This window comes from Prosopis cineraria, unplaced genomic scaffold (genome assembly GCF_029017545.1).
Source record: "Prosopis cineraria cultivar Desert tree isolate PC_DT_omini unplaced genomic scaffold, ASM2901754v1 PC12, whole genome shotgun sequence".
Taxonomy (NCBI): domain Eukaryota; kingdom Viridiplantae; phylum Streptophyta; class Magnoliopsida; order Fabales; family Fabaceae; genus Prosopis; species Prosopis cineraria.
In genome coordinates this window covers 32,812,272-32,835,947 of record NW_026555343.1, presented here as the reverse complement: position 1 = coordinate 32,835,947, position 23,676 = coordinate 32,812,272, and the positions used below count along the sequence as shown (strand labels likewise).

The following is a 23,676-nucleotide window of genomic DNA, read 5'->3' as shown; positions in this document are numbered from 1 at the left end:
TTTTATTTTATATTTGATGAGAGAAATTACTAAAAAATTTTATCAAGCACTAAAACAAAAATCCTAAAATATATTAAATGTTATGTGCTTGATATTTACCATAAAATCATTTATCCAAAAATTAAGAGATTATGGTTGAGATTGTTCTTCTAAAAAATAATAATTTTTATGTAATAACCAAATTATTAAAATTTATTATATAAATAGTTTTTACTATGATATACTTAGTTGTGATAATTGAACATCATTACTATGTTGATATATTTATTCATTATAATTATCAATTAAAATAATTAAATAGTACATTCAATAAGCAATAGAGTTTTTTATATTGAACAAAACTTTATATCCCAATAATGCATTTAAATTATTAAACACTCATAGGAAAGATGAAATCTTTGCCGAAGTAATGATAGTTTATATTGAGAAGGAAACTACTAAAAATTTTATTGTAGATATGATAATCAATTATTCATATGCCATGAAAAATTGATGAGTAAAATTTAAAAAAAAATAAATGTATATATTTATTTTTGTTATATATATATATATATATCTAAAATTAAATATAAATATATATGTTAAAATATTTATGTTATGTTAGTGATATATATTTAATTTTATTTCTATTATCATTTATACTTTATCATTTTGACCTCTAATAAAATTTTCTGGCTCCGCCCCTGAGAGCATGGTTATTATATGGCTAAAGTATGTCGTTTAATTTTACATAAGGTTTTATTTTAGTCTATTAATTTTATAAAGTATCTTTGTAATCTTTCAATTTTAACACCGTTTGTTATATCATAAAAAAATTTTACATTCAACTTTTAAATATTAGCAAAACATTCTCAATAATTAACATGTTATGTTTAATTTTTTTAAAATAACAAGTATTGGTACAAAAAATAATCATTTGAAACTAATCATGTCAAGGTTAGGGAATTGAAAAGATACTTTATAAAATTAAAAGAATAAAATTAAAACTTTGTATAAAGTTATAAGACCAGAAGTATACTTTAGCCTTATTATATTTAAAAAAATCAATTTGCATTTCTTTATATTTTTGATTTCAAATTAGGTCTATGTAATATATTATGTTGGATTAAAGATCATTTGTCTTTTTTTTTTTAGAAGCACTAAGCATCTTATACTAAAAGGCGGGATAATATCCCGTCTAAACAATTTTTTTAGACCTGGGAAGATATATTGAGGGTATGTGCCATTAAATTGAGAGATAGTTAAAATAGTCATATCTTATTAGCCAAATTTGCTTACAACAACAGCTTTTATTCAAGTATTCATATGACATCTTATGAGACAGTGTATGGGAGAAAGTGTATATCCCCCTTATGTTGGGTAGAATAGAGTGAAAGGAGTATCATTGCTCTAGAAATTGTTGATCAAACCACACAAAAAATTGTCATGATTAAGCAAAAGTTACTATAATTTAAAGTTGATAAAAGAGTTATGCTAATAAGATAAAGAGATCGCTTGAATTTAAAGTTAGTGACCATGTATTTATAAGAGTTTTCCTAGTGACCAGTATTAGAAAAGCCATTAAAACTAAGAAGGTGATATCAAAGTTCATGGGTTTGTTTGAGATTTTGGAAAAAATCGGATCAATTGCAAACCAAATTGCATTGCCACCTCAAGTATCGAGTATCCACAATATGTCTAGCATTGGCTTTGGGTTGCACAGTATTCGGAAAATGTTTTGTGACCCAAGCGGGGTTTTCATGAAAATTGTCATATGTACATATTTGTATATTAAACCAAAGTCAATAGCTAATTTTTTTTTGTAAGATTCGTGTAAATACTTGAATGTCTCTAATTGAATATGTCTAGGAAAAATGAACTCTCTGTATCCTATGCCACCACAGATGGTGCATCGTTGCATGTGCATATTATTTTTCAAAAATGTCATTCTATAAATTTTAAATGTGTAACAACACTTTTGGGACCCTTTTACCCTTCTAAACTATTTTTTGGACTGGCATACCCTTGTGAACCTTATTATTACATTTAATTAATGAGATTTATTTTAGAATTCTGTATTACAATTTCTTGTGTTAAAACGGGATCTCCTGTACGCTTTTATTATTTTAAAAAACACTTCTAATGATCATGTTAGGCCTTCTTTACTAAATTTAACTCTTTCTACCATCATAGACTCTTTTATCATGATAGTTAATTAGTTTTGAAATTACGTGATATTTAAAGAAAATTATTTTTTTAACCATGGTAAAGCTTTTAAATTTTAATTTAATTCTTTTCTACTATGTTGCTAGGTACTGTCTACTGCCAAATCTTGACAACTTCAATTTGTAGTGCTCTCATTCAAACTAGTGCGGCTAGATAATTTAGCTGAATTGAGCTTTGATGTAGCTTACCAAAATCTAAACAATTGCTATGGTCCAAAAAGTATTAACAAGATATTTATAAATAATCCACTCATAAAAAAATTGTTAGATGATAAATTTGAACCCAGTTCAACCCACATATCTTGCCAAAGAAGGTCCTTAAAAAAAAAACAAAAGAAAAAACCTGTTTGCCAAAGAGCCAATTGGTACATTGAGGCCTATCTCATTTATCTTTTGAAACTTCTTTTTGCCAATTTTATTTGTCTCTCATAATTTCTCAATGTCGTTTTTAATTATTGTATTAATAAAAACATGAACATAATTTATATCTAAAATTTTTTAAATTTTCTATTTTATTCCATGCTTTATTCATTATATGTATTTTAATTGGAAAAAGAGCTAAACCAACCCTATTATATTTAGAATCAATAATTCAGGCTAAGCATGATGAATCAGTTTGAATAGATCTGAAAAACCAAGTCTTAGATTCAGACTTGAGAGTACATAATTCTTTTCTTTATTTCAAACTTATTTGGACTACATGAATAAGTTCAAACCCAAATATACTTAACTCAAATACTGAAATTTCATAAAAGTAGCCTTCACTTAACACTCACAAATCCTCTCTCAAACTCAATTCACACATTTCACACTCTTAAATGAAGTTTTCATGTTCCAATAATTATTTGTTTTGAATATTTTTATTGAAAACATTAAGAAAATATAAACAAAAGGGGAACTTACTTCATATACTTTTATTTTTACTTTTTTCAATATTTAGTCTCAATAGTAAGGGTAGGGGGAAAAAGTTGTTATAGTAATATGTGGCTTGAAAAATCTTACCCTTAAGGTAAAAATTAAAATTAGCTAAAATAAAATAATTTTTAACCATTCAAGTATTCAAGTTAGCCCAAAACCAAATTTAGCTATACAAGTTTTTCTTTTATATATTCAGATATTTAAACCTGGCTTGAATTAAACCCATCCTAAATAAGCCTAGTCAACCAAATTACTAGCTCTAATTGTATATATCAAAACCATGACCTCCTCCACACTTGAGGAACATCTTTACCCCTGGAGCTATATAGCTTGTTCTCATTCATTTTATATTCTCTGTATATTAAACAAGCCCATCAAGATTGAGATTTTCAATTCCAAAATCCAGCTTTTTAATTCCTGTTTTACAATTTAAACTGGTTGCTATCGTTCATGTAAGTGGCTAGTTTATGAGGAAGAAAGCAACATGAGATAGAACTAATACCACCATAATGATCACTCATGAGGGAGCGTTTCAATCTTGACCACCTCGGTTGTAATTGAAAAACGTATTTACTTTCGTAGATATCATTATAAAAGACAAGATTAGAAGGAAACAGCTCAACATTTTTTTCTTATGAAGTAAACTTTGAACAAGGAAGAAGATGCATGAATTACATTGTACATTTCTATGTGATTTTAAATTTGAAATTAATAATCTAAGCTTAGGAAGTGGAAAGTTGAAACTCATCTGCAACTACTTAGAGGGTGACATCTAACTTTCATATAAAAGATCACTCATTATCATCATCCATCCCAGCCATCCATATCTTCTCTCATGTTCATATTTGAATGCTGAATTTGTCTTACCAATGCCTGAACCACTTCCGACATCGGTGGCCGAGATTCCGGCTCAGGCTGTCAGAAACAAGAGGAAAATATATGTTTTAGCATTCTTAGAACTTAATGCAGTCATAATCATGTCCTAAAAAAAAATGCTTTTGCGCCACTGAGAAACTATCATTGAGAATAAAAACGAAGTAGATTCAGGTCCTGGTTCACAACATGACTCACCTGAACACAGAGAGCGATGATGTCAGCAAACCTTGAGAGTGATTTAGGAGGGTAAAGTCCTCGTAAGGCAGGATCCACCATTTTTTCCAATGCATCAATGTCATGAAGCTGAGGGGCGGCCCAACGAACAAGACATTGTTCTGCTTTTGGCTTTGACCTGAAGATTAAGAAAGAAGGAAGCAACAAAGCATTTTCACATATGACATTGAGGAATTGCATGGGATTTAAATCATCTGAAGTTGAGATCTTAGCCTTTTTAAAAAAGAAAAAGAAGATTTTATATTTCATATAAATACTAAAAAAACAAAGGAAAACATCACAGAAGAAAGAAAAAGATTTTATATTTTATATAAAATAATAAAATAAAAAAGACACTAAAAAAGGGAAAACTGTACCGAAATTCAGGAATCTCAACTCCAGAGGATTTAAATCTGTATTGCATGGAACACTGCAGTCCCAAAAAAGGAATCATATGGACTTACCTGTCCAAAGGCTTTCGACCAGTTAACAGTTCCAGCATGACTACCCCAAAACTAAACACATCACTCTTTAGGGTATAGGCTGAAGGTTTTGAACACTCAGGTGCATTATATCCTGCCCCAAGATTTTGACTAGTGCGCTGGGAAGAAACAAAGATTTATAATGAATAGGAGCGTTTTAGTCAAGACGTAAAGAGACAATGCTGTCTAGACGAAGGCAGGCTTTTGCAAAATAAGCGAGCAATCTAAATTTGTGGTGCACACCAGCCCTGGCAGCCCAGTGTCGCCTGACCAAATCAAGTAATGAAATGGACGCAGAATTCCTTTTGCAAGTTCTAAAAGGGATTAAAAAATATTTAAATATTTTCTTTTTAGTGAAATAGTGCAAGCATTATGTGTATGGGAAGCACTTTATTACCAAAACAAATAACCTAGCCATGAAATACATATTAAAGCAGGTGATATTTCCACAATAGTGAAAATGGATCCATAAAACTGTGGGTTTTGGACTAAGATATGCAAGGGAGAAAGAGAAGTGGCAGAAGCCTTATCAAGAAGAGAAAGCTTTTTTTGTCAGTCAACTATCAAGAAGGGAACACTTGATAGACACTCAATGTGACACTTGCATGACTATGACCACAATTTTCTCAAATCTTAAATGAGAAGATCAGAAACTCTTGGAGAAGCATGATAAGCTGAAATCCACCATTAATCAACTAGAACAGAGTCCTCAAGAATTCTCAAAATACACTTGAGCTCACCAAACCCTTGAAAGGAAGATAGTGATGGAGGTTGACCCATAACATAAAATACAGCTTCTTCAATATTTCCAAAGCAGCTCTAACAGAGAGCATTCAACTATGAGCGGCACTTCAAATAGACTATCATCACTATTTTACTGAAAGGGTTTGATGGGATTCATATAAAGGAATATGACTGATGAAACAAACATCAAGACCAAGCTGAGCTCAATCTTAAGTAGATTCAACAAATAACAAAAAAACATAATAAGGCAGTAGCAAAAGCAGGAGAAAATTGTGCACTTTTAATCTTTCCCATTTCAGGAATATAATAATGTAAAAAAAAAAAAGACTGCGGCACTCACAAAGAGAAAATAAGTTCACAATACTTGAGGGATGAGAAATGGGAAACCTGATAGAAGGATGCCAAACCATAGTCTGAGAGATGGGGATGGAGTTCATTGTCAAGCAGTATGTTGGAAGACTTGATGTTCTTGTGAACTAAAGATGGAGAACAAATTTCATGCAGGTACCTGAGTATTAATGTAGAACAAATTGTATCTCATAAATGAATAGTGCCAGTCATGATAATATTCACTCAATGTTTGTTACTAACATGCAGTCAATGTTTAATCTGGAAGAAATTTCCATGCAACATATCTTAGAAACGAGAGCTTTTCATATGTTAATATGTTGATGGACGTATAGTCCAAAGTTAAATAAAGAAGACCACCAGACACAGGTTATGAAGTACTCCTATTTCACAAGAACGTGCACAACACTGCATAAACTCTACGAGTACATAAATTCAAATTGTCAAACCTTATCTCTATGCAGGAAAGCCTTGTTCATAAAGGGAAAAAAAAAGGGGGGGGGGAAAACAAAAGGGAGAATGATAGAAGGGTCCCAAAAGGATCAATTAATTCAAGTTAGATCCCAAGTGCTAAATTTCAGAAACTTGCAACTTAATCTCTCAATTTTGCAACTCCATTGTAATGAATTTGTAACTTGTATTCCAAGTTTTAATAGGAAAAATAAATTTTTTATTCTTCAACCATGTTAAAATTTAAAAAACAAGTTGCAAATTCATTACAATGCAATTGCAAAATTGAGAAATTGAGTTGCAAATTTATGAAATTTGACACTTAAGACCTAACTTGAATTAATTGGTCCTTTTGGGACCTCTGTCATTCTCCCAAAACAAAACAGCAAAAAACAATTACATGGTCTTAAAGAATTTGTCCACTTACTCAACTGCTAGAGCGGTGCCTAGTGCAATTTTGACTCTAGTGTTCCATGTTAGTGGCTTGCTGAAGTCGTCTGACACATGTAAAAATTCATGAAGAGAGCCATTTTGGAAACACTCATATACTAACATGTTGTCTCCTTGTTCTGAAGAATAACCAACAAGCTCAGCAATATTCGGGTGGTGAACCTGGGAAATTTTGAATAAAATCTGAGAGAAGTCCTCTGGAGAGCTGCCATGGAAATGGGTGGAGTCAAGTTTTTTCACAGCTAAAACCTGAAAAAACAAAAAAGTACAAATCACTCTAAGTGGAAAATCAACTTTTTCTTTTTTCTATGTACATCCAAGATTGTTCCCACATTAATATATAGGTGTGGCATATCCGCTCTGGAAGTCCAATAAGCAGCAGTAGTGATGCTTTTACAAATAATTATCTACCAAATGTTTAAGACCACATTCATGCTTGTTTAGAGGAAGGAATAGCTTGAACTTATAATTTATTTTTTCTCAACAGAAAAAAAAAAAAAACAGAAGGCGAAGTATGAATATTAACTTAGAAAAATCTCAAGTCAATACTTGAAAAATATCGAGTACAGGCAGCTCAATTGGCAATTCATATCATGAATTTACCAAGTTAATCAATAGTTATGAAATCTATTAAATTATAAAATTCTGTCATGTCCACACATTAAAGAGCCTATTACTAGTATATACATACATGACCTAATCAAGCAGAAAATACCTTTCCATCAGCATATTTTGCCCGGTAAACACATCCAATGGATCCTTCACCGAGAAGACGACTTGATGCAAAATTACCAGTAGCAGCCCGCAGATCTGCAAATGGAAAATGAACAGCACGAACCGAGTTGCTTCTTACAGCATTTAGACGATTTGCAATCTCGTTATCATCAAAGGTTTGTACATGATCAGATGCTGATGACCTTGCACCAGATGATGGAACTTTTTGTAAGGCCTTTATGTCAATTGAAGCAGAATCTGGAGGCTTAAATTCTGTCACCAATATATAATAGAGTCAATTAAAACAAAAGTGAATTTCCAATCAACCATGGTCACAATGGCAACATGACTCAGGCATGTATAGAGGTCTTTTCTAACATTGAAACGTTCAATCATTTAGTTAAAATACTTTTCGTATTATTAATGCTACTCAAACGATTGAAACGGAATAGGAAAAATGGAGTAATGGGAATAAACATTACAGATATAAGGAATAAGGAATGAGAGATCATTGTCATATGAATCTAATTAGGAATATGGAACTATTGAAATATTTCAGATTAACCAGGGCGATTTGGAATTTTTAGTGACTTAATTAACTATTCATCAAGTTGGATTTACCTGTTTTGAGAATTACTGTCCATTTTAGTCGGAGACATGAATTGGAATTAAATTTTTTCAACTTCGAGATAGGCCAAAAAAATATTAATAAGGTGCAAATGAAGAGGAATGGACATAATTCTTTCTCGAGATTTTCCCACCCTTTAGTTTCTCCATGTCCCGCTCCTTCCTCCCACTCATAAGGTCACAAAACCAGTCAAGTTTTCATCATCTAGCGTGAAGAGACCCCTAATAGGAAAGCTTAAATCTTGTTAGTTATTTCTATCTTACATCTCCTAACCGTTACCAGCTGTGAGGATTATCTTCAATTTCTTTCCAAAAATTAACCTGCTTTGATTTTTCAGCCTTCAATTCATAATCCTATGAGATTAGATCTGCTATTTAAAGTAACTCATTCATGTATATTTGAATGCTTTAGAAGAATTCAGAATTTTCAGTATATTTTCATGGTATGAGACTCATCGAGCTGCTTTTCCTTGATGCTAAGATACAGGTATCTAGCTATCATGAGTGACGGTGAAACTGTTAGCTCTCCTACAGAAGTGGCTTCCAGAGGGTAATGGCGCAGCCCACTCACCTTCATTGATCATTCACATGTGCCTACTGTTTCAGTTACCCTCAATGGTGACAACCTGTCTGGATGTTTATCAGAGGTTTATAAATCAGGAACATGGAGATGACAACTGGCAGCAGAAAAACCTCATTGTTTATGTTAAAATATGTAGTTAAATAGTATAAATTTATTTTATTCTTTAATAGATAGATTAGTTGGTAGTTGGTGATTAGAGGTTAAGATAGCATTTATTACTCTTTGTTGATGTACTTTATAAATAGTACAACTAGCTTCTGCAAATAATAGTAGTAAAATAATAAAGAGAAGTTTTTCCACCAAATTTGTCATGTTATCAGAGCCTGTCTGAGGCTTGGAGTTCTTTGAGATTGGGTTCATTTTTTGTGTTAGGGTTTCAGTTGTCTTTGTGCATTAGGGTTCTAAATAGTTAGACCCACTATTGCCAGAGACTATTTAGCCTACACGCATCGGACCACCGCCTTACCTGCCGCAACTGGCACATGCCGCTGTGAACCACTCGACTGAATCTGCCTAGTGCTGTGTTTTCAGCGCGTGAGAGCACGTCTGGGCTCCTTTTGGCCTCCGGTCACCTCCGTTTTGCTCGGAATCTCCTCCTATCCTTGTTTTAGTCATGTTCGATGAAAAAAACACATCTAAAAGTACTAGGTCTTCCTCATTTGGGGTTTATGGGGAGCTGCCAAGTATTCCGATTGCTTATCGATTGACTAGAGCCAACTTTATAGCTTGGTCTCAATATGTTCGTACCTTTTTAAAGGGTTGAGAGAAGCTTAGTCATTTACTTGGGACTGGTCATAAGCCAGAGAACCCAAGTTCGATGCTTGCGATGAAGCTGACTTAATGGTAATGTCTTGGTTGTGGCAATCTATGGCCCCTGAAGTTAGTCGCACGTGTTTGTTTCTATCCTCAGCTAACGAGATTTAGGGAAACGGTGCATCAGACTTACTCGAAGGTGTAGGATGCTGCCCAAATTTATGAGATACGGACCAAGATTTTCAATACCAAACAAGGCAGTAAATCTGTCACTGAATACTCTACCCTTATGAAGAGTTTGTGGCAAGAATTAGACTACTATCAGTGTATTACTTTGAAAGATCCTGATGATGCAGCTACCTTTAAACGTCTCATTGAGAAGCAAAGAATTTTTGCGTATCTTGTTGGGCTTAATTCAAAATTTAATCTTATAAGAGTTCAAATTCTTAGTCGGGAAGATGTTCCCTCTCTCAATGAGACCATTGCCATTATATTAGCAAAAGAAGGCCATCGAGAGTGATGATGGAAACTCCATCTATGAAAAGCTCTGCCCTGGTTTCAAGGAATGTTGCTTCTTATTATGTGTCTGTGGAAAATGAGAAACGAGGGGACTCTTCCAAGAAAGAACTATTCGATACTCTCATTGCAAGAAGCTGTGGCACACCAAGGAGAAGTGCTAGAAGTTGCATGGTAAGCCTGCAAATATGAAAAAGGACAAGCTCATGTGGCCACCGATTCTATTAGGAAGAATTCTAGTCAGACTGACCTTTAAGGGGGAGATTTGAGAAACTAAGATCTATGCTAGAGTCACTTGACAAGACAACTACTTCTAATTCTAGTACAGGTATCTATTCTTTAGGGTTCTTAGATATCTCCTTTCAGCCTTCATTTATCTTATTTTCATCTACATTTATTGCCTCAAAACAAGATTTTCTTCACTCTTGAATTGTGGATTCTAGAGCCCCAAACTATTTGACAAATTCCTTCAAGAATTTCGTATCTTATAGTCTATGTCTAGTACTAGAAAAATCATGTGAGGTGACTGGTCTATAGCTACTGTGGCTGGTCAATGAAATGTTAGATTAAGTGATAGTCTTCTCCTAAAGAATGTCTTGCATGTTCCTAAACTATGCACAAACCTTATCTCTATGAAAAACTTGCTACTGATTTTGATTGTTATATCCTATTCTCTTCTCTCGTCTTTTTCAGGAGTGAGAGATGAATCAAATGATTGGACTTGCTGAAAAAGAGATGGACTTTATTTTTTTTATGAGCCTAGTAAATGTAGTAGGATTCAAAGCTTGATGGCTTCCTCCTCTTCTCGGTCAAAAAAGTCAAGTCTAGAAAAGATCAGATTTAGCTTTATCATCGTCATTTGGGTCACCCTTCGTTTAATGTTTTGAAAAGTATCTTTCCTTCTTGGTTTAAAGATGTACCTATTGAGTCCTTTCATTGTGATGTTTGCGAGTTTGCAAAACATAAACGATCTTCATATCCTATGAGCAATAAAAGAACTTTTATTCCTTTTAGCCTGATTCATAGTGATATTTGAGGTCCCTCTAGTGTCCCTAATGTTACCAAGTCTCGATGGTTTGTGTTCTTTATTGATGATTGCATTAGTGCAACATGAATTTATTTGCTAAAACAAAACGGCTAATGTTAGTACTATTTTTCCCACTTTTTATAACATGATTAAAACTCAATTTGGAGTTGGGATACAAAGGTTTAGGTCTGACAATGTAAAAGATTTTTTTAATCAATCATTGTCCATATTTTTTGATACACATGGAATTATACATGAATCATCCTGTGTTAATACTCCCCAACAAAATGGGGTGGCTGAGAGGAAAAATAGTGATATTCTTAATGTTACTAGAACCTTATTGTTTCAAACTAATGTGCTTAAGCAATATTGGGGAGAAACTGTTTTAACTACTACACCCATGATTAACAGACTTCCAACCCCGTCCTTGGTTTAAAAAGTCCTATTGATGTTCTTACCCAATTTTTCCCTAATTTTAATGCATCAAGTAGTCTTATACCTAGAATATTCAAATGTGTGGTCTTTGTTCATGTGTATTCTCAACAAAGGACTAAACTTGACCCTAAAACTCTTAAATGTGCGTTTATTGGGTATTCCTCTACTCAAAAGGCTATAAGTGTTATCATCCTCCTTCTAAGAATTTTTTATGTCTACTTATATCACTTTTTCCGAATATGATTCTTATTTCAATACCCCTCTTGAAAGAGAGAGCCCTCTTAGTGAGGACCAAAGTCATGATCCTCTTGTCAACGAACTTCTTAGTTCCTTACCTAGTAAGACTTTGGAAGCACCATCAACTCCTAAATCTACTCATCTACTACATAGGTTTTCACTCGAAAGAAGAGAATATCTCAGCCCACACAAGTCCAATCATCTAAAATGACTCCTGCTTAAACTTCTAAACCCATGCATGAAAATTGTGAGGTAACTCTTGATCTTCTTAAAAACACTGAAATTCCTTCAAGTTCTCATGATGTTTATGATAGTTAGGATGTATATGAAAATAATTCAAAATCAACTCGATTCAGATATACCTATTGCTTGAGAAAGGGGACCTGCAATTGTACCAAAAAATCCTTATACCCAATATCTTCGTTTCTTTCCTAGGAGAAATTGTCTTGCAATCACAAAACTTTCCTTACTTGTCTTCATCCCATCTCAATACCACAGTCTGTATTTGAGGCATTAGTAGATGAGAAAAGGGTTAAGGTAATGAAGGTTGAAATGGACGCACTTAAGAAGAACAATACATGGGATCTTGTTCCATTACCAAAAGGAAAGAAGCTTGTTGGGTATAAGTGGGTCTTTACTCCCAAATACAATTCTGATGGTTCTTTAGACAAATACAAGGCTCAGCTTGTTGCCAAAAGATATACTCAGACATATGGGCTTGACTATGAAGAAACTTTTGCTCCTGTTGTGAAAATGAATACTTGCCGTATGTTATTATCTTTAGCAACTCTCTACGACTAAGAATTGCTACAGTTTGATATGAAGAATGCATTCTTATATGTTGACTTAAAGGAAGAGATTTATATGGAGATTCCTTCTGGATTTGGTTCTCATTTTCCTCCTGGTACTATTTGCAAGCTAAAAAAGGTTTTGTACAGCTTGAAACAATCACCCAAGGCATGGTTTGGCAGGTTTTCAAAGGCCGTGGTTGGCATGGGGTTCAAACAGAATCAAGGCAATCACACTTTGTTCATCAAACATTCTTCTTCAAAGGGAGTAACAATTTTACTTGTTTATATTGATGATATCATAGTAACAGGAGTGATTTGCAAGGGATTCAGTCTTTACAAAGTCAACTAATGAAAGAATTTCAAATGAAAGATTTAGGGAGGTTGAAATATTTCTTGGGCATTGAAGTAGCGCATTCTAAGCATGATGTCTTCATATCCCAACATAAATAAATTCTTGACCTTCTCATTGAAACAGAACAACAGGGTGCAAAGCTATGGACACTCCAATTGAATAGAATCACGGACTTTGTAAGGAAGGAAAACGTCTTGGCAAACCGAAGAAAGTCATAAGCACAACAAACCTCCTCCTTCAAAGCCTTCTGTCAATAAGGAATCCTATCAAAGACTTGTTGGGAAATTGATTTATCTAGCTCACACAAGGCCAAACATTGCCTATACTGTGAGCGTAGTAAGTCAATTTATGCATAATCCTAAAGAACCTCATCTACAAGCAGTTTATTACATACTTGAGTATTTAAAAGGCAATCCGAGAAAGGCATTTTGTTCAAGAGAGGGGAAAAATTGACTCCTGAAGCATACACGGATGCAGATCATAGAAGGGATATGGATTCTAGAAGGTCTACATCAGGATATTGTACGTTTCTTGGCTCAAATCTCATTACTTGGAGGAGTAAGAAGCAGGATGTAGTATCTAGATCTAGTGCTAAAGTTGAGTTTAGAGCTATGGCACTTGGAATTTGTGACTTGTTGTGGGTAAAGATAATTTTATCAGATTTGAGAATCAAATGGGAAGGTCTAATGAGACTTTATTGTGACAATAAGTCAGCTATCAACATTGCTCATAATCCTATACAATATGATAGAACCAAGCATGTTGAAATTGATCAACACTTTATCAATGAGAAGTTGGAAAGTCGTCTAATCTGTACTCCCTACATGCCTTCTGGTGATCAATTGGCAGATATACTCACAAAAAGATTATCAAGTGAATATTTTCATATATTAGCATCCAAGTTGGGAATGGATGACATCCACTCTCCAGCTTGAGGGGGAGTGTTAAAATGTGTAGTTAAATAGTGCAAATTTATTTTATTTCTTTAATAGATTAGATTAGTTGGTAGTTGGTGGTTAGAGGTTAAGATAGCATTTATTACTCTATGTTGATGTACTCTTATAAATAGCATAGCTAGCTTCTACAAATAGTAGTAGTGAAATAATAAAGAGAAGTTTTTCACCAAATTTGTTAGCCTACACCAAGATGAAGATGGTTCAAGAGGTAGAGCCTAGCCCATATATGCAGGACAACTCATCTCAAGGTCTAGATATGAATTTTAAAACTGCATATGATGATTTAGAAATTCCTATTAGCTTTGAGGAAAGGATTCAAAACCTGAACTAACCCCTTCTTGGCTGGTTTGTTGACTTGATAAATTATCTCCAGCTTATCAAGCTTTTACTGCTTAGATATCTAGTGATAGGGTGCCCCAAAAATGAAGCTTTCAAGCAAGAAGAATGAAAAAGGCCATGTTTGTGAAGACAAATTCCATTGAAAAGAATGGCATATGTGGTCTTGATGCTTTATGTGTGTTTGAGTTTAGCATGGAATGGAACAGATTAATTATAAATGGAATGGAATGGAGTAGAGTGGGATGTGATGGATTGCCCAATTGTTTGATTTTTATTAAGAAAAGAAAGGGTTTCATTTGACCACTATTTGATAATTTTTATCAAAATTTATGCAATGAAATTAGTTATGATTATGCTTGTCCATTTTGAGACTGGGAGGAGAAGGAAGAGCGGGAGGGGGTATTAAGATTTAAAGAATGGGGGTAATTTTGTGATAGTGTTATTTGTTTCAAACCATTCCATCTTTGACCCCCCAACTTGAGGGGTTGGAAAAGTGAGATTATGATTACTAAGGATAGATTGCATCTCAAGCCATTCCTCTTCCTTTTAAAGTGTTCTCCTAAACAACAGTCTAACCAGTTTAGCCATCCCACTCCATTCCATTCCCTTCTAAAAAACCATCGAATGATGGAGATTGGAGAAAGACCAGTAGGGTGCAAATGTCTCTTTATCACAAGTATGATTCTTGTGGTAGGGTCGATTGTTACAAAGCCCTCAGCAAAAAGATTCATTGAACATAAAGGATAAATTATCAAGAAATGGAACGGAAGATAGCATATAGCAGTCTTGCTTGTTTATATTGACAATATCATGACTATTTTGAGGAATCTGAAATCCTATGTAGGAGTATAGCTGAAAATATTGAGATGAAATACCTTGAGATATTAAAATACTTTTTGGGTTTGGAAGTAGCAAGATCATCAAAAGATCTTATGATATTTCAGAGGAATTTCACCCTCGAACTTCTCAAGGAAACAAGAATGTTGGGATGTGAGCCATCAAATACTCCCATGGATGCTGACTACAAGACAAAGTTGATAAAGTTCTCTTAGGAAAGTCCTCCTATTGATACTGAAAGATGTCAAAGTCAGTGCGAAAACTCATCTAACTTATTCAAGGCCAAATATTAACTTCCGGATTGGTTTCACAAGCCAATGATGAATAAGCCAATTGGAGGTACATATTGAGGTTTCCTACAAGATCCTGAGATACCTTAAAACAAAACATGATAATGGAATCTTTTTCTAGAAGAGTAGCAACTGCGAAGTTGAAGCCTTTGTGATGTTATTGTGTTGGCCCTATCAATAAAAGGAAATCCACTTCAGGAAATTATATATATGGGGAAACATAGTGACTTCGAGAAGAAAGAGTCAGTTGTTGCCATGAGCAGTGCTGAAGAGGAATCTGTAAAGGTTTGTTCTTAACAAGGATCAAATGAGATGAACACCTAAAGATCCAATGTGACGATGTGGCCAAACTAAATTTGTCCAAAAATCCTATCAAACATAACAGAACATTAAAAAATTCATGGCATTTCATCAAGGAGAAAGAGGATAATGGTCTTCTTATTCAAATTCCACATGACTCTAAGTTTCAGATAACCTTACTAGGACTTTGACTCGGGTCATATTTGAAGAACTTGTAGCCAAGTTGGGGAGATTAAATCTACTCTCCAACTTATGGGGGAATGTTGCCAAGCTGTTAAGATTCTTTAGTTTCTTTACTAAATTTTTCTGATTTGATTTTTGTAGTATTTAATTACTGATCCAATGGGATTGGGTCAGCTCATTAATGTAATTTAGCAAATCTTATCCCACTAGGTGGGGTCAGCTACATAAATTACACGACACTATTATGCTTTATTATCAACCAAGCTTTTGGGAATATTATTAACTAAGAGGTATCATTCAACAACTTTCATAAGTGTTTTCTTTGGTCTTCTTCTACCCTTCTTTACAGGACTCAAGATTATCTGTTCCACTCATTAATGTAATTCATCTATGTAAATTTTCCTTCCCTTTTGTTCCTTATTTTGGAGATTCTAGTGGTTCCTTATGATTGTCCCCTTAAATTGGCATGTGTATCAGAATAAATCAGAAGAATCTAGAGTTTCACCCATCTATTTGATTAAAGCTAAATCACTATCATCCTTTCCAGGGGAGAACGACAAGTAATCTAACAAGTTCATTCAGTATATTGTCAATCACTGATTGTCACAGCAGATACTGGTAAAGACATAAAATGAATGATGTCTGTCTATCTGCTGCTTATTCGTTCTACACTCAACAGTCATAATCCACAATATATATATATAAGTAACAAAATGTTATCTAAGATAATCACACATTATCAAAATGGAAAGTATAGTGGCTTGTGTAAGAAACTAAGAATCAGAATATATCATGGAAAACAGAAATACTAGAAAAGTGAGCATCAGTACCAGATACTTTTTCTGATGATTCCTTGGATGCAAGAGGCGTAGAAGATTTGTGATGGTTATGCTCTTCATCTAGAAATTTTGAGGGAGGCGGAGATGATCTTCTTTTAACAATAGCAACAACAATCACAATTACTATGAGCAAAACCAAAGCTATGCTTCCTAGAACAATTCCAATAACAGCAGGTTTCCCTTTTCCCTGTTCAGAATGTTTGAGTGGTGGTGTGCCAGGAGGAGGAGGAGGAGCTGGCCATGTTGACCAAGAGTTTCCTCCAGTGCTTCAAAATCAACAAAATAAACTTAGATACAACTAAGCACTGCATCTTTCAACAAATATGAATGCAGCTAAATACTTACTGCAAGCTACTTATATCCTTTAACTCTGCCGGGATCCAACCAGAAAATTTGTTATTTTCAACATTCCTGTCATGATAATAATGTTAGTCATGCCAATTTAAAATCCAACTTTACACATGCCAGTCATTGTTACAACAGATTAGCATAACAACAATAAAAATTGAATTCGACCCCTTCATTGCATCTAATAATGTGAAGCACAGTTTTTCCCTCGTGAAGAAGAATGCTTCTAACCTATAGACATGCATTTAGATAATTCTACACATAATATTTAGGTGCCCAGATCACTAAGTAATCATACATTTGAAGATGATTCAAAATTAATCAGAAAAAGCTAGTACAATGCAGGTAGACACGAACTTACAAATCCTCAAGTGGAAGGTTCGCAAGCACATTTATTGAACCTGAGAATTGATTATTTTGCAGATGCCTGAACAAGGACAAATAGAGTCAAGTATGCACATGTTTACAATGGAACAAAAAAGATTCTTTCACTTATAAGAGTCAACTTCTTACAACTTTTTGAGGCCTGAGAGAGATTTAAGACTTTGAGGCAAGTTTCCTGATAGTGAATTAAATGATAAATCCCTATACATCATTGAATAACTAATAATTAATACAATTCTCATGTCTCAAAGAACCTGATAGTTATGCACCTTAAGATAGTGGAAGGGAGAATGCTTATACTTCAATTTTTAAAATGTCCACGGAGCACTATTTTCATTAATATGCGAAATAATCCACCAAACATCTTACAAGAAATTTAGCATGTAAAATACAAGAGAAACTGGTGGTTATCTCATTCATTATTGTCATTATTTTTATCTATCCTATTTCCTTATTTACCATTTGGTCAACGTCATCCCATGTTTATTACCTTAGTTAATCTCCTAAACATGATTGGTTCCAATTTAGTTTTAATTGTCTGATTATTTGGCATTTGATGGATCTGTCATCACTAACTATCATCCCAATTCCCAACCCTAATTGTATTATATTGAATCTCTTGAATAATATTCATTCATGGAGAAGAGAAAATGCATTTTCTCTGGTTTTCTTCCATAAATCTTCAGTAACAATAGCTTTTACAAATGGAACCTGTTGAATTAGCTTAACTTGAAGATATATGCTACATTAGAGAAAAAAAATCTTAAAGATGAGCACCAGCGGGTCCTAGTTAAAACTACTTAGGTATTTCATATCAGATTAATTTATAAATTAAAAAAAAAACGTCCAAACAAAAATGCAGGAGCTGATTCACATGCAAGATGCAACATATCTATATTATATGATAGACCACTGAAAGTGGGCTTATTGTGGATTCTAACTCAACCCAAATTAAATGCAAAAAGTGGCAAAAACGAAAAAGCTTAAATCGTGATGGTGATGGCAACATCCTCGCAGCAGTTATCATCAAACTTACAGTAGTTTGAGTTTAGTGAGTTTCCCAAACATATCACCCAACTGATTATTGAGTTGATTATGCGCAAGATTTCTGCATCCACCCATAAAAGGTTGGGAAACAAAATTATGACAAAATAAAAAATTTCAAATAATAAAGAATAAAAATATATTTCAAAAACATAATTTGCTCACAGGGTATTAAGGTTGGTCATCTGAGAAATGGAAAAAGGAACCACTCCAGTGAAGCTATTCTTGGAAAGATCACTGTGTGTCAAGAAGGAGGATTAAGGACAATAAACATGTGAAGTTAATCGAGTGAAATTGATTATGGAAATCTTACAGAAGTTACAAAATACCTGTAAAAGGAGATGTGCCAAAAAGATAATTTATTGAATTTACATTAATGGAGGCAAATGAATCCAAATACCTTGAATGAAGAACATTAAGAATTATTTTAAGACATATGAAATAGTAAATTGTGGGATGATAAGAGCTGAATCTCCTCTGACTTTGCTTTGTCTTATTGTCGTGGAAACATAGGCATACAGTTGGAATATCCTAAACTGATTAGCGTAATCCCATGAATTTAGGCATTTAAACCAAAAAAAACTAAAAAAATACAATATTATTTAAGAATAAAATGGATACAGAAAGAGAAAGGGAGGGAGAGGGAGACGGAGAGGGAGAAGACAAGGTAAGTAATGCCTAAAGGCATAGTCCAAGAAGCACTGAGACAATAATGGCTTGTGATCACCAAGGGAGCGTGTGAATGCTAAAAGTCTCCCTCAAACTGGTTAAGTGAGATTAATTGTTCCCATCTTGTAACTAGGGCCTTAAGCTTCATTCTTGACACTTCCCTTGTTAATAAATCAGCTACTTGAAATAGTGAGTGAATATGATTTAAAATCGGACACTACTAAGTTTCGCTTTTATAATATGCCTATCAAGCACCACATGCTTTGTTCTATCATGATGAATAGAATTATTTACAATGCTTACAGTTTTCAAATTGTCTCTCGAAAACAATTACAGGATCCTCTATAGGACTTCTTAGTTTCTTAAAAAGTCTCATTGACCTTTATCCATCACATATACATTCAGTAACAATAGATAAATATGGATTTTTGTTGCTTGTCCATATTAAGAGATTCTAAAATACAAAAGCGCAATGCCAGAAGTGGATCTACATTTGTATATACCTCAAGACTTGTACATACCTCAACAGCGGATCCTACTAAATCAATATTTATATATACCTCAACAATTCTCTTAGTTCACTTTTTCTTAAAATAAATTCCTTTGCCAAGAGTCATCTTCAAATAACTTAAGATCTGATAAACAGCTTGACATGCTTGCCAATGGGCTTTTTTATATACTGATTCAATAACATTCACTAAGAAATTGATGTCTAACTTAATACAGAACAGTTAGACAAGTTTTTTGACTATCCGTAGACATATCTCACTGTCTATGGGAAGAGTTTCTTCCTTGAATCCAGGCTTATAAGGATGTCCATATGATTTTTAGATGGCTTGCAAAGCATTATTATCTCCTCCAATAGATCAAAGATATATTTTCTTTGGTAATACAATACCTTTCCTTGAGAAAGACATTTCCATGCCTCAGAAGTATCTTAGGTCATCAAGAACCTTGATCTCAAAGTCTCTAGCTTTCAACCTCCTGTTTTATGTTATATAATCACCCAAAATTATAATGTCATCAACATACGTAATAACAATAGGAGAATGTTGAAGGTTTGAGACCATAATGTGACTTAAGAAGTTTGCAAACCCTATTCTTATCTAAACCAAGAATGAACTTGCATATAAGCACCTTCTTCCAGGCTACCATTTAAGAGGGTATTCTTTACATCATGTTGAAGGTTCAAGTCTTTCAAGATTGCACTAGCAAGTTGCACATGATTGATATCCATGATATAACTTGAGGGTCAGTGTGGAAATGAGCGGTAAATTTATCGTAGATATAAGGGGATGGTTAATATATTTTTTTGGTCTTATTGAGGCCAGAATTTAGGGATTCAAATCAGATTTCCTGGCCATCTATCATCTCATTATACATATGTCAAGCTGCACAATGTTTATGTCATCAATGAAATCCAACCTCTAGCTCTCAGATATTTAGCCCTACTGGTCAGATAAAATTTTATTAGTCAGGTTAATAACAATGCTTATCCATTTACCCAGCTATAACTCTGTCAGCTAAGCTTAATGGAAACAGAAGTTATTAGTCTCTATTAGATTTGCCTCTAGAATACTCCAAACTTTATTATTATGATTGACTTTGTACACTAGAAGGATTTGCTTTAGTTCAATCTCAAAGGGACTTTGTAGACTCTTTTTTTTTTTTCCTCCTATAGTTGGTTTCCGCATGTTGCGTCACCAGCACATGGCCACCAAGGATTCTCATATAAGTTTAGCTTCCTCCAAAGCATTGAAGCATTAGGTGACATCAATTACCACAACCCTTCCTTCTGCCAGAAGTCATGGCAAAATAAACCCCAATTTCAGAATATAAAACTATTGTTTGAAAGGGAATAGTTCTTATAAGTTGCCTCTACCACTGAATGAACTGTTGGATACAGTAGGAAGATTGCCCCATCTCAGTTGTCATCAACCAAGACTGCAACATACTATTTATACCTCACATGTCAAGAATTTGGGTTCAATTATGCTATAGGGTGAAGTTGTTCCTGTAAGTCAGCCTTGCCTCTCTCTTTGATGTAAACAAGAATACTCTATGACCTTCCAAGGTAGTTATGGCCATTGAGACACTAAGGAGTAATGTATATGGAAGAGGGTGCAGTGGCACCGTAGCAGGAAGTTGAATACGGACAAGACAGATAAATAGGTTGAAAACACTAAGCTCCAGGTGGAGTGGCCTTGCCTTCTTGCATATCTAAATTCAGTCCAAAAATGAACTAAATCATGCTGTGATGGGGTGTTTTTGTTTTTTGAATGGGCCGTGATGGGGTGTTTAGGACGTTAGGCTGCTCTAATACCAGGTACAAGCATGACCAGAGTTAAATCCCCTCTGATCTCTCCTCCACTTTTACTATCATGAAAGCAAATGCATAGACAGTCAGGGATATTCCAAGCTGATTGGCCTAATCTCATAAATTCAAGCATATAAACCAAAATAAACAAAACAGAAAAATACAATCTGATTTAAAGAATAAAAAACAAATTAGGTGAAATAAATCAAGAACAAATTAACAGTCCAGGGAGCACTCAAAGAAAATAATGAAAAAGTGACAGTCCAAGGTCACCCACAAAAATGTTTCATTTGATACCAAAATAAATTGGGAAGTTTTGCTGGATTAATCATGTTAAAGTGGTATTTCACAAGGGTAGAAACTTATGCAGGAAATTATCCCAATAAAAAGAAAGACCACAGTTCAAATCAATTATTGCTAAAAGGGGAACAAAACCTCGCTCAGTAATGGACGGTAAAACGAGGAATAAATAGATAAGGAAAGGAAAATCAGATCTGTTAAACATTTATTTTAACAAAGTAAGCCTAAGGATATCTGAGGCATTATGAGATAGTAGCATCATATTTTGCATTACCTTTTTTAATATAGAGATGTGAGTTCTTGTAAAGCTGACTTACATGTAATGAGCATTAGGTGGAAGTTGGTACGGTATATCACCACGAAGGTTGTTGTTGCTCAAGTCACTGTACTACGACAAATCAATGCATGGCATTCAGTGATTTTCTCTCACTCTAATTAATTTGAGAAAGAGAGGGGGATTTCATTTCCCAATTCCATATAAGGGCCTTACAAGTAGGTAACCGATGCCAAGTTTGACAGCTCGTAGCCCATTGATCCACTAAGTCCCAGGCCAGACAAATTTCTGTCAATAGTAAATGCAGTCAGAACTCAGAAGAGTCAAATTATAGTAGATGTAGAATTTGTGGCAAACATCATGTCAAGATAGATAAGCATTATCTTTCAGTTGTATATACATAGACAATAGATATTTGTAACTATGTAATCATCAGTCTGCTCCAGTCTATTACATTTCTGTGACTGACGAGCCTGAGCATTTGATTCCTTCCCACGAGTCGCCACAAGGATCACCCTCACTTGATTTCCAGCCTTCCAATTGTGAATGAGATGTTAAGCTGGTTACATCCCATTGAGGGCTGAAACTGCACAATTGCACGAATAAAAATAAGTATTTCAATTTTACAGCATAAAAAAAAACAAAGAAAGAATTTGAAATGTGAATAATGCAACTTTCCAATTGATTCATTAACAAAAAAATTAATATTAACAAACAAGTATGAAGTGACATCTGAAAAGAAAAGAAAAGGAAAAATGCATAGCTTCATTTCAAGCTACCCCACCAATAATAAAATGACGTGCTTATGGATATTACAAGATAAAACAGTGAGAACAAAAATATGCAGGTTAATACCAGCTAGTCCATTAAAATATTAAAAAAAACTTAGAGAAAATAGCAAACCGATTGAGTTTTGCAGTTCTTCGTAACAGAACACACAGACAAATCAAAATAATATCCCACAACACATGCCTGTAATCTGAGTTTGCAGTAATAATGAAATTCCACTGTTTTCAAGTAAGCCAGGAAAACTATTCTTGGACCTATGGATGAAACATGAATTATCAGACAGGCAAATTAAAGCAGAACATTGTCTATCCATAATCACTCTCTGAATTCCCCAAGGCACAAAACAATTATGGGAAGCGTGTCTACTCTTGCATAATTAATTTTAATAGCATAATCTTTTATGATGCGGTCCATTGATTGCATAATTATTTAAGGGCATAATCAGAGAGACAAAAGCTACAAGTGTTCCTCCAAACCCATCATCATCCAACAATTACATTGGATAGTTCTTAATAGCAGCATAATTTTGAGGATGCATCAAAAGCAAAAAGGCGTTAAGCAATGCAAGATACATGCAAGGCAATGGGGAACCCAATTATACATATTGATAAATATATCCATGTTAACATGGAGTTCCATCACAGTTCCTGATTCTGATTGCAAGCACGCAGTGACAATCGTACAAAGTATTCATACCATCCTGGGAGTTAGTCTTGCAATGAACTGCGGTAGTGAAGACCGCGAGCAGAGAGATCCACAACCCAGAAAGGTTGTGGCGCATCTTCTCACGCAGGAGAAAGGATGGAGTACTAATGTCACCGTCAATTGTAGAAAATCATAGAGAACAAAGGATTGAATGAAACTTGATTTTGTCTTTGTTATGCCAGAGTTTTGGAACGATAGAGAGCTGGAGGTTTCTTGGTTTGTTGGGAATGTTTTGGTTGGGTGTAAGAAGTGGCTAAGTTTAGGAAGAAGAAAGCTATAACCTTGATCGCTAAAAATGGAAAACACAGAGTGCGCCATAGCTAGTCAGAGCGAAAGGAGAGGAAAATGGCTGATGACAACCTCGCGACCTTTGCGGATGCGG

At 34.2% G+C, this 23,676-nt stretch overlaps 1 protein-coding gene across 1 annotated transcript; it reads right to left on the bottom strand.

Annotated features, from left to right (window-relative positions):
• Positions 1-3,734: 3,734 nt before the first annotated feature.
• LOC129288038 (protein STRUBBELIG-RECEPTOR FAMILY 5) lies at positions 3,735-23,676 on the bottom strand. Its single transcript, XM_054924359.1, is given in 17 exon segments — positions 3,735-4,037; positions 4,194-4,350; positions 4,676-4,812; positions 5,825-5,945; positions 6,663-6,934; positions 7,401-7,672; positions 16,456-16,730; positions 16,810-16,875; positions 17,174-17,239; positions 17,326-17,397; positions 18,233-18,304; positions 18,406-18,477; positions 21,844-21,909; positions 22,017-22,088; positions 22,255-22,366; positions 22,369-22,386; positions 23,286-23,676. Coding segments are annotated over 17 exon segments (2,046 nt in total). The 5' UTR covers positions 23,371-23,676; the 3' UTR covers positions 3,735-3,926.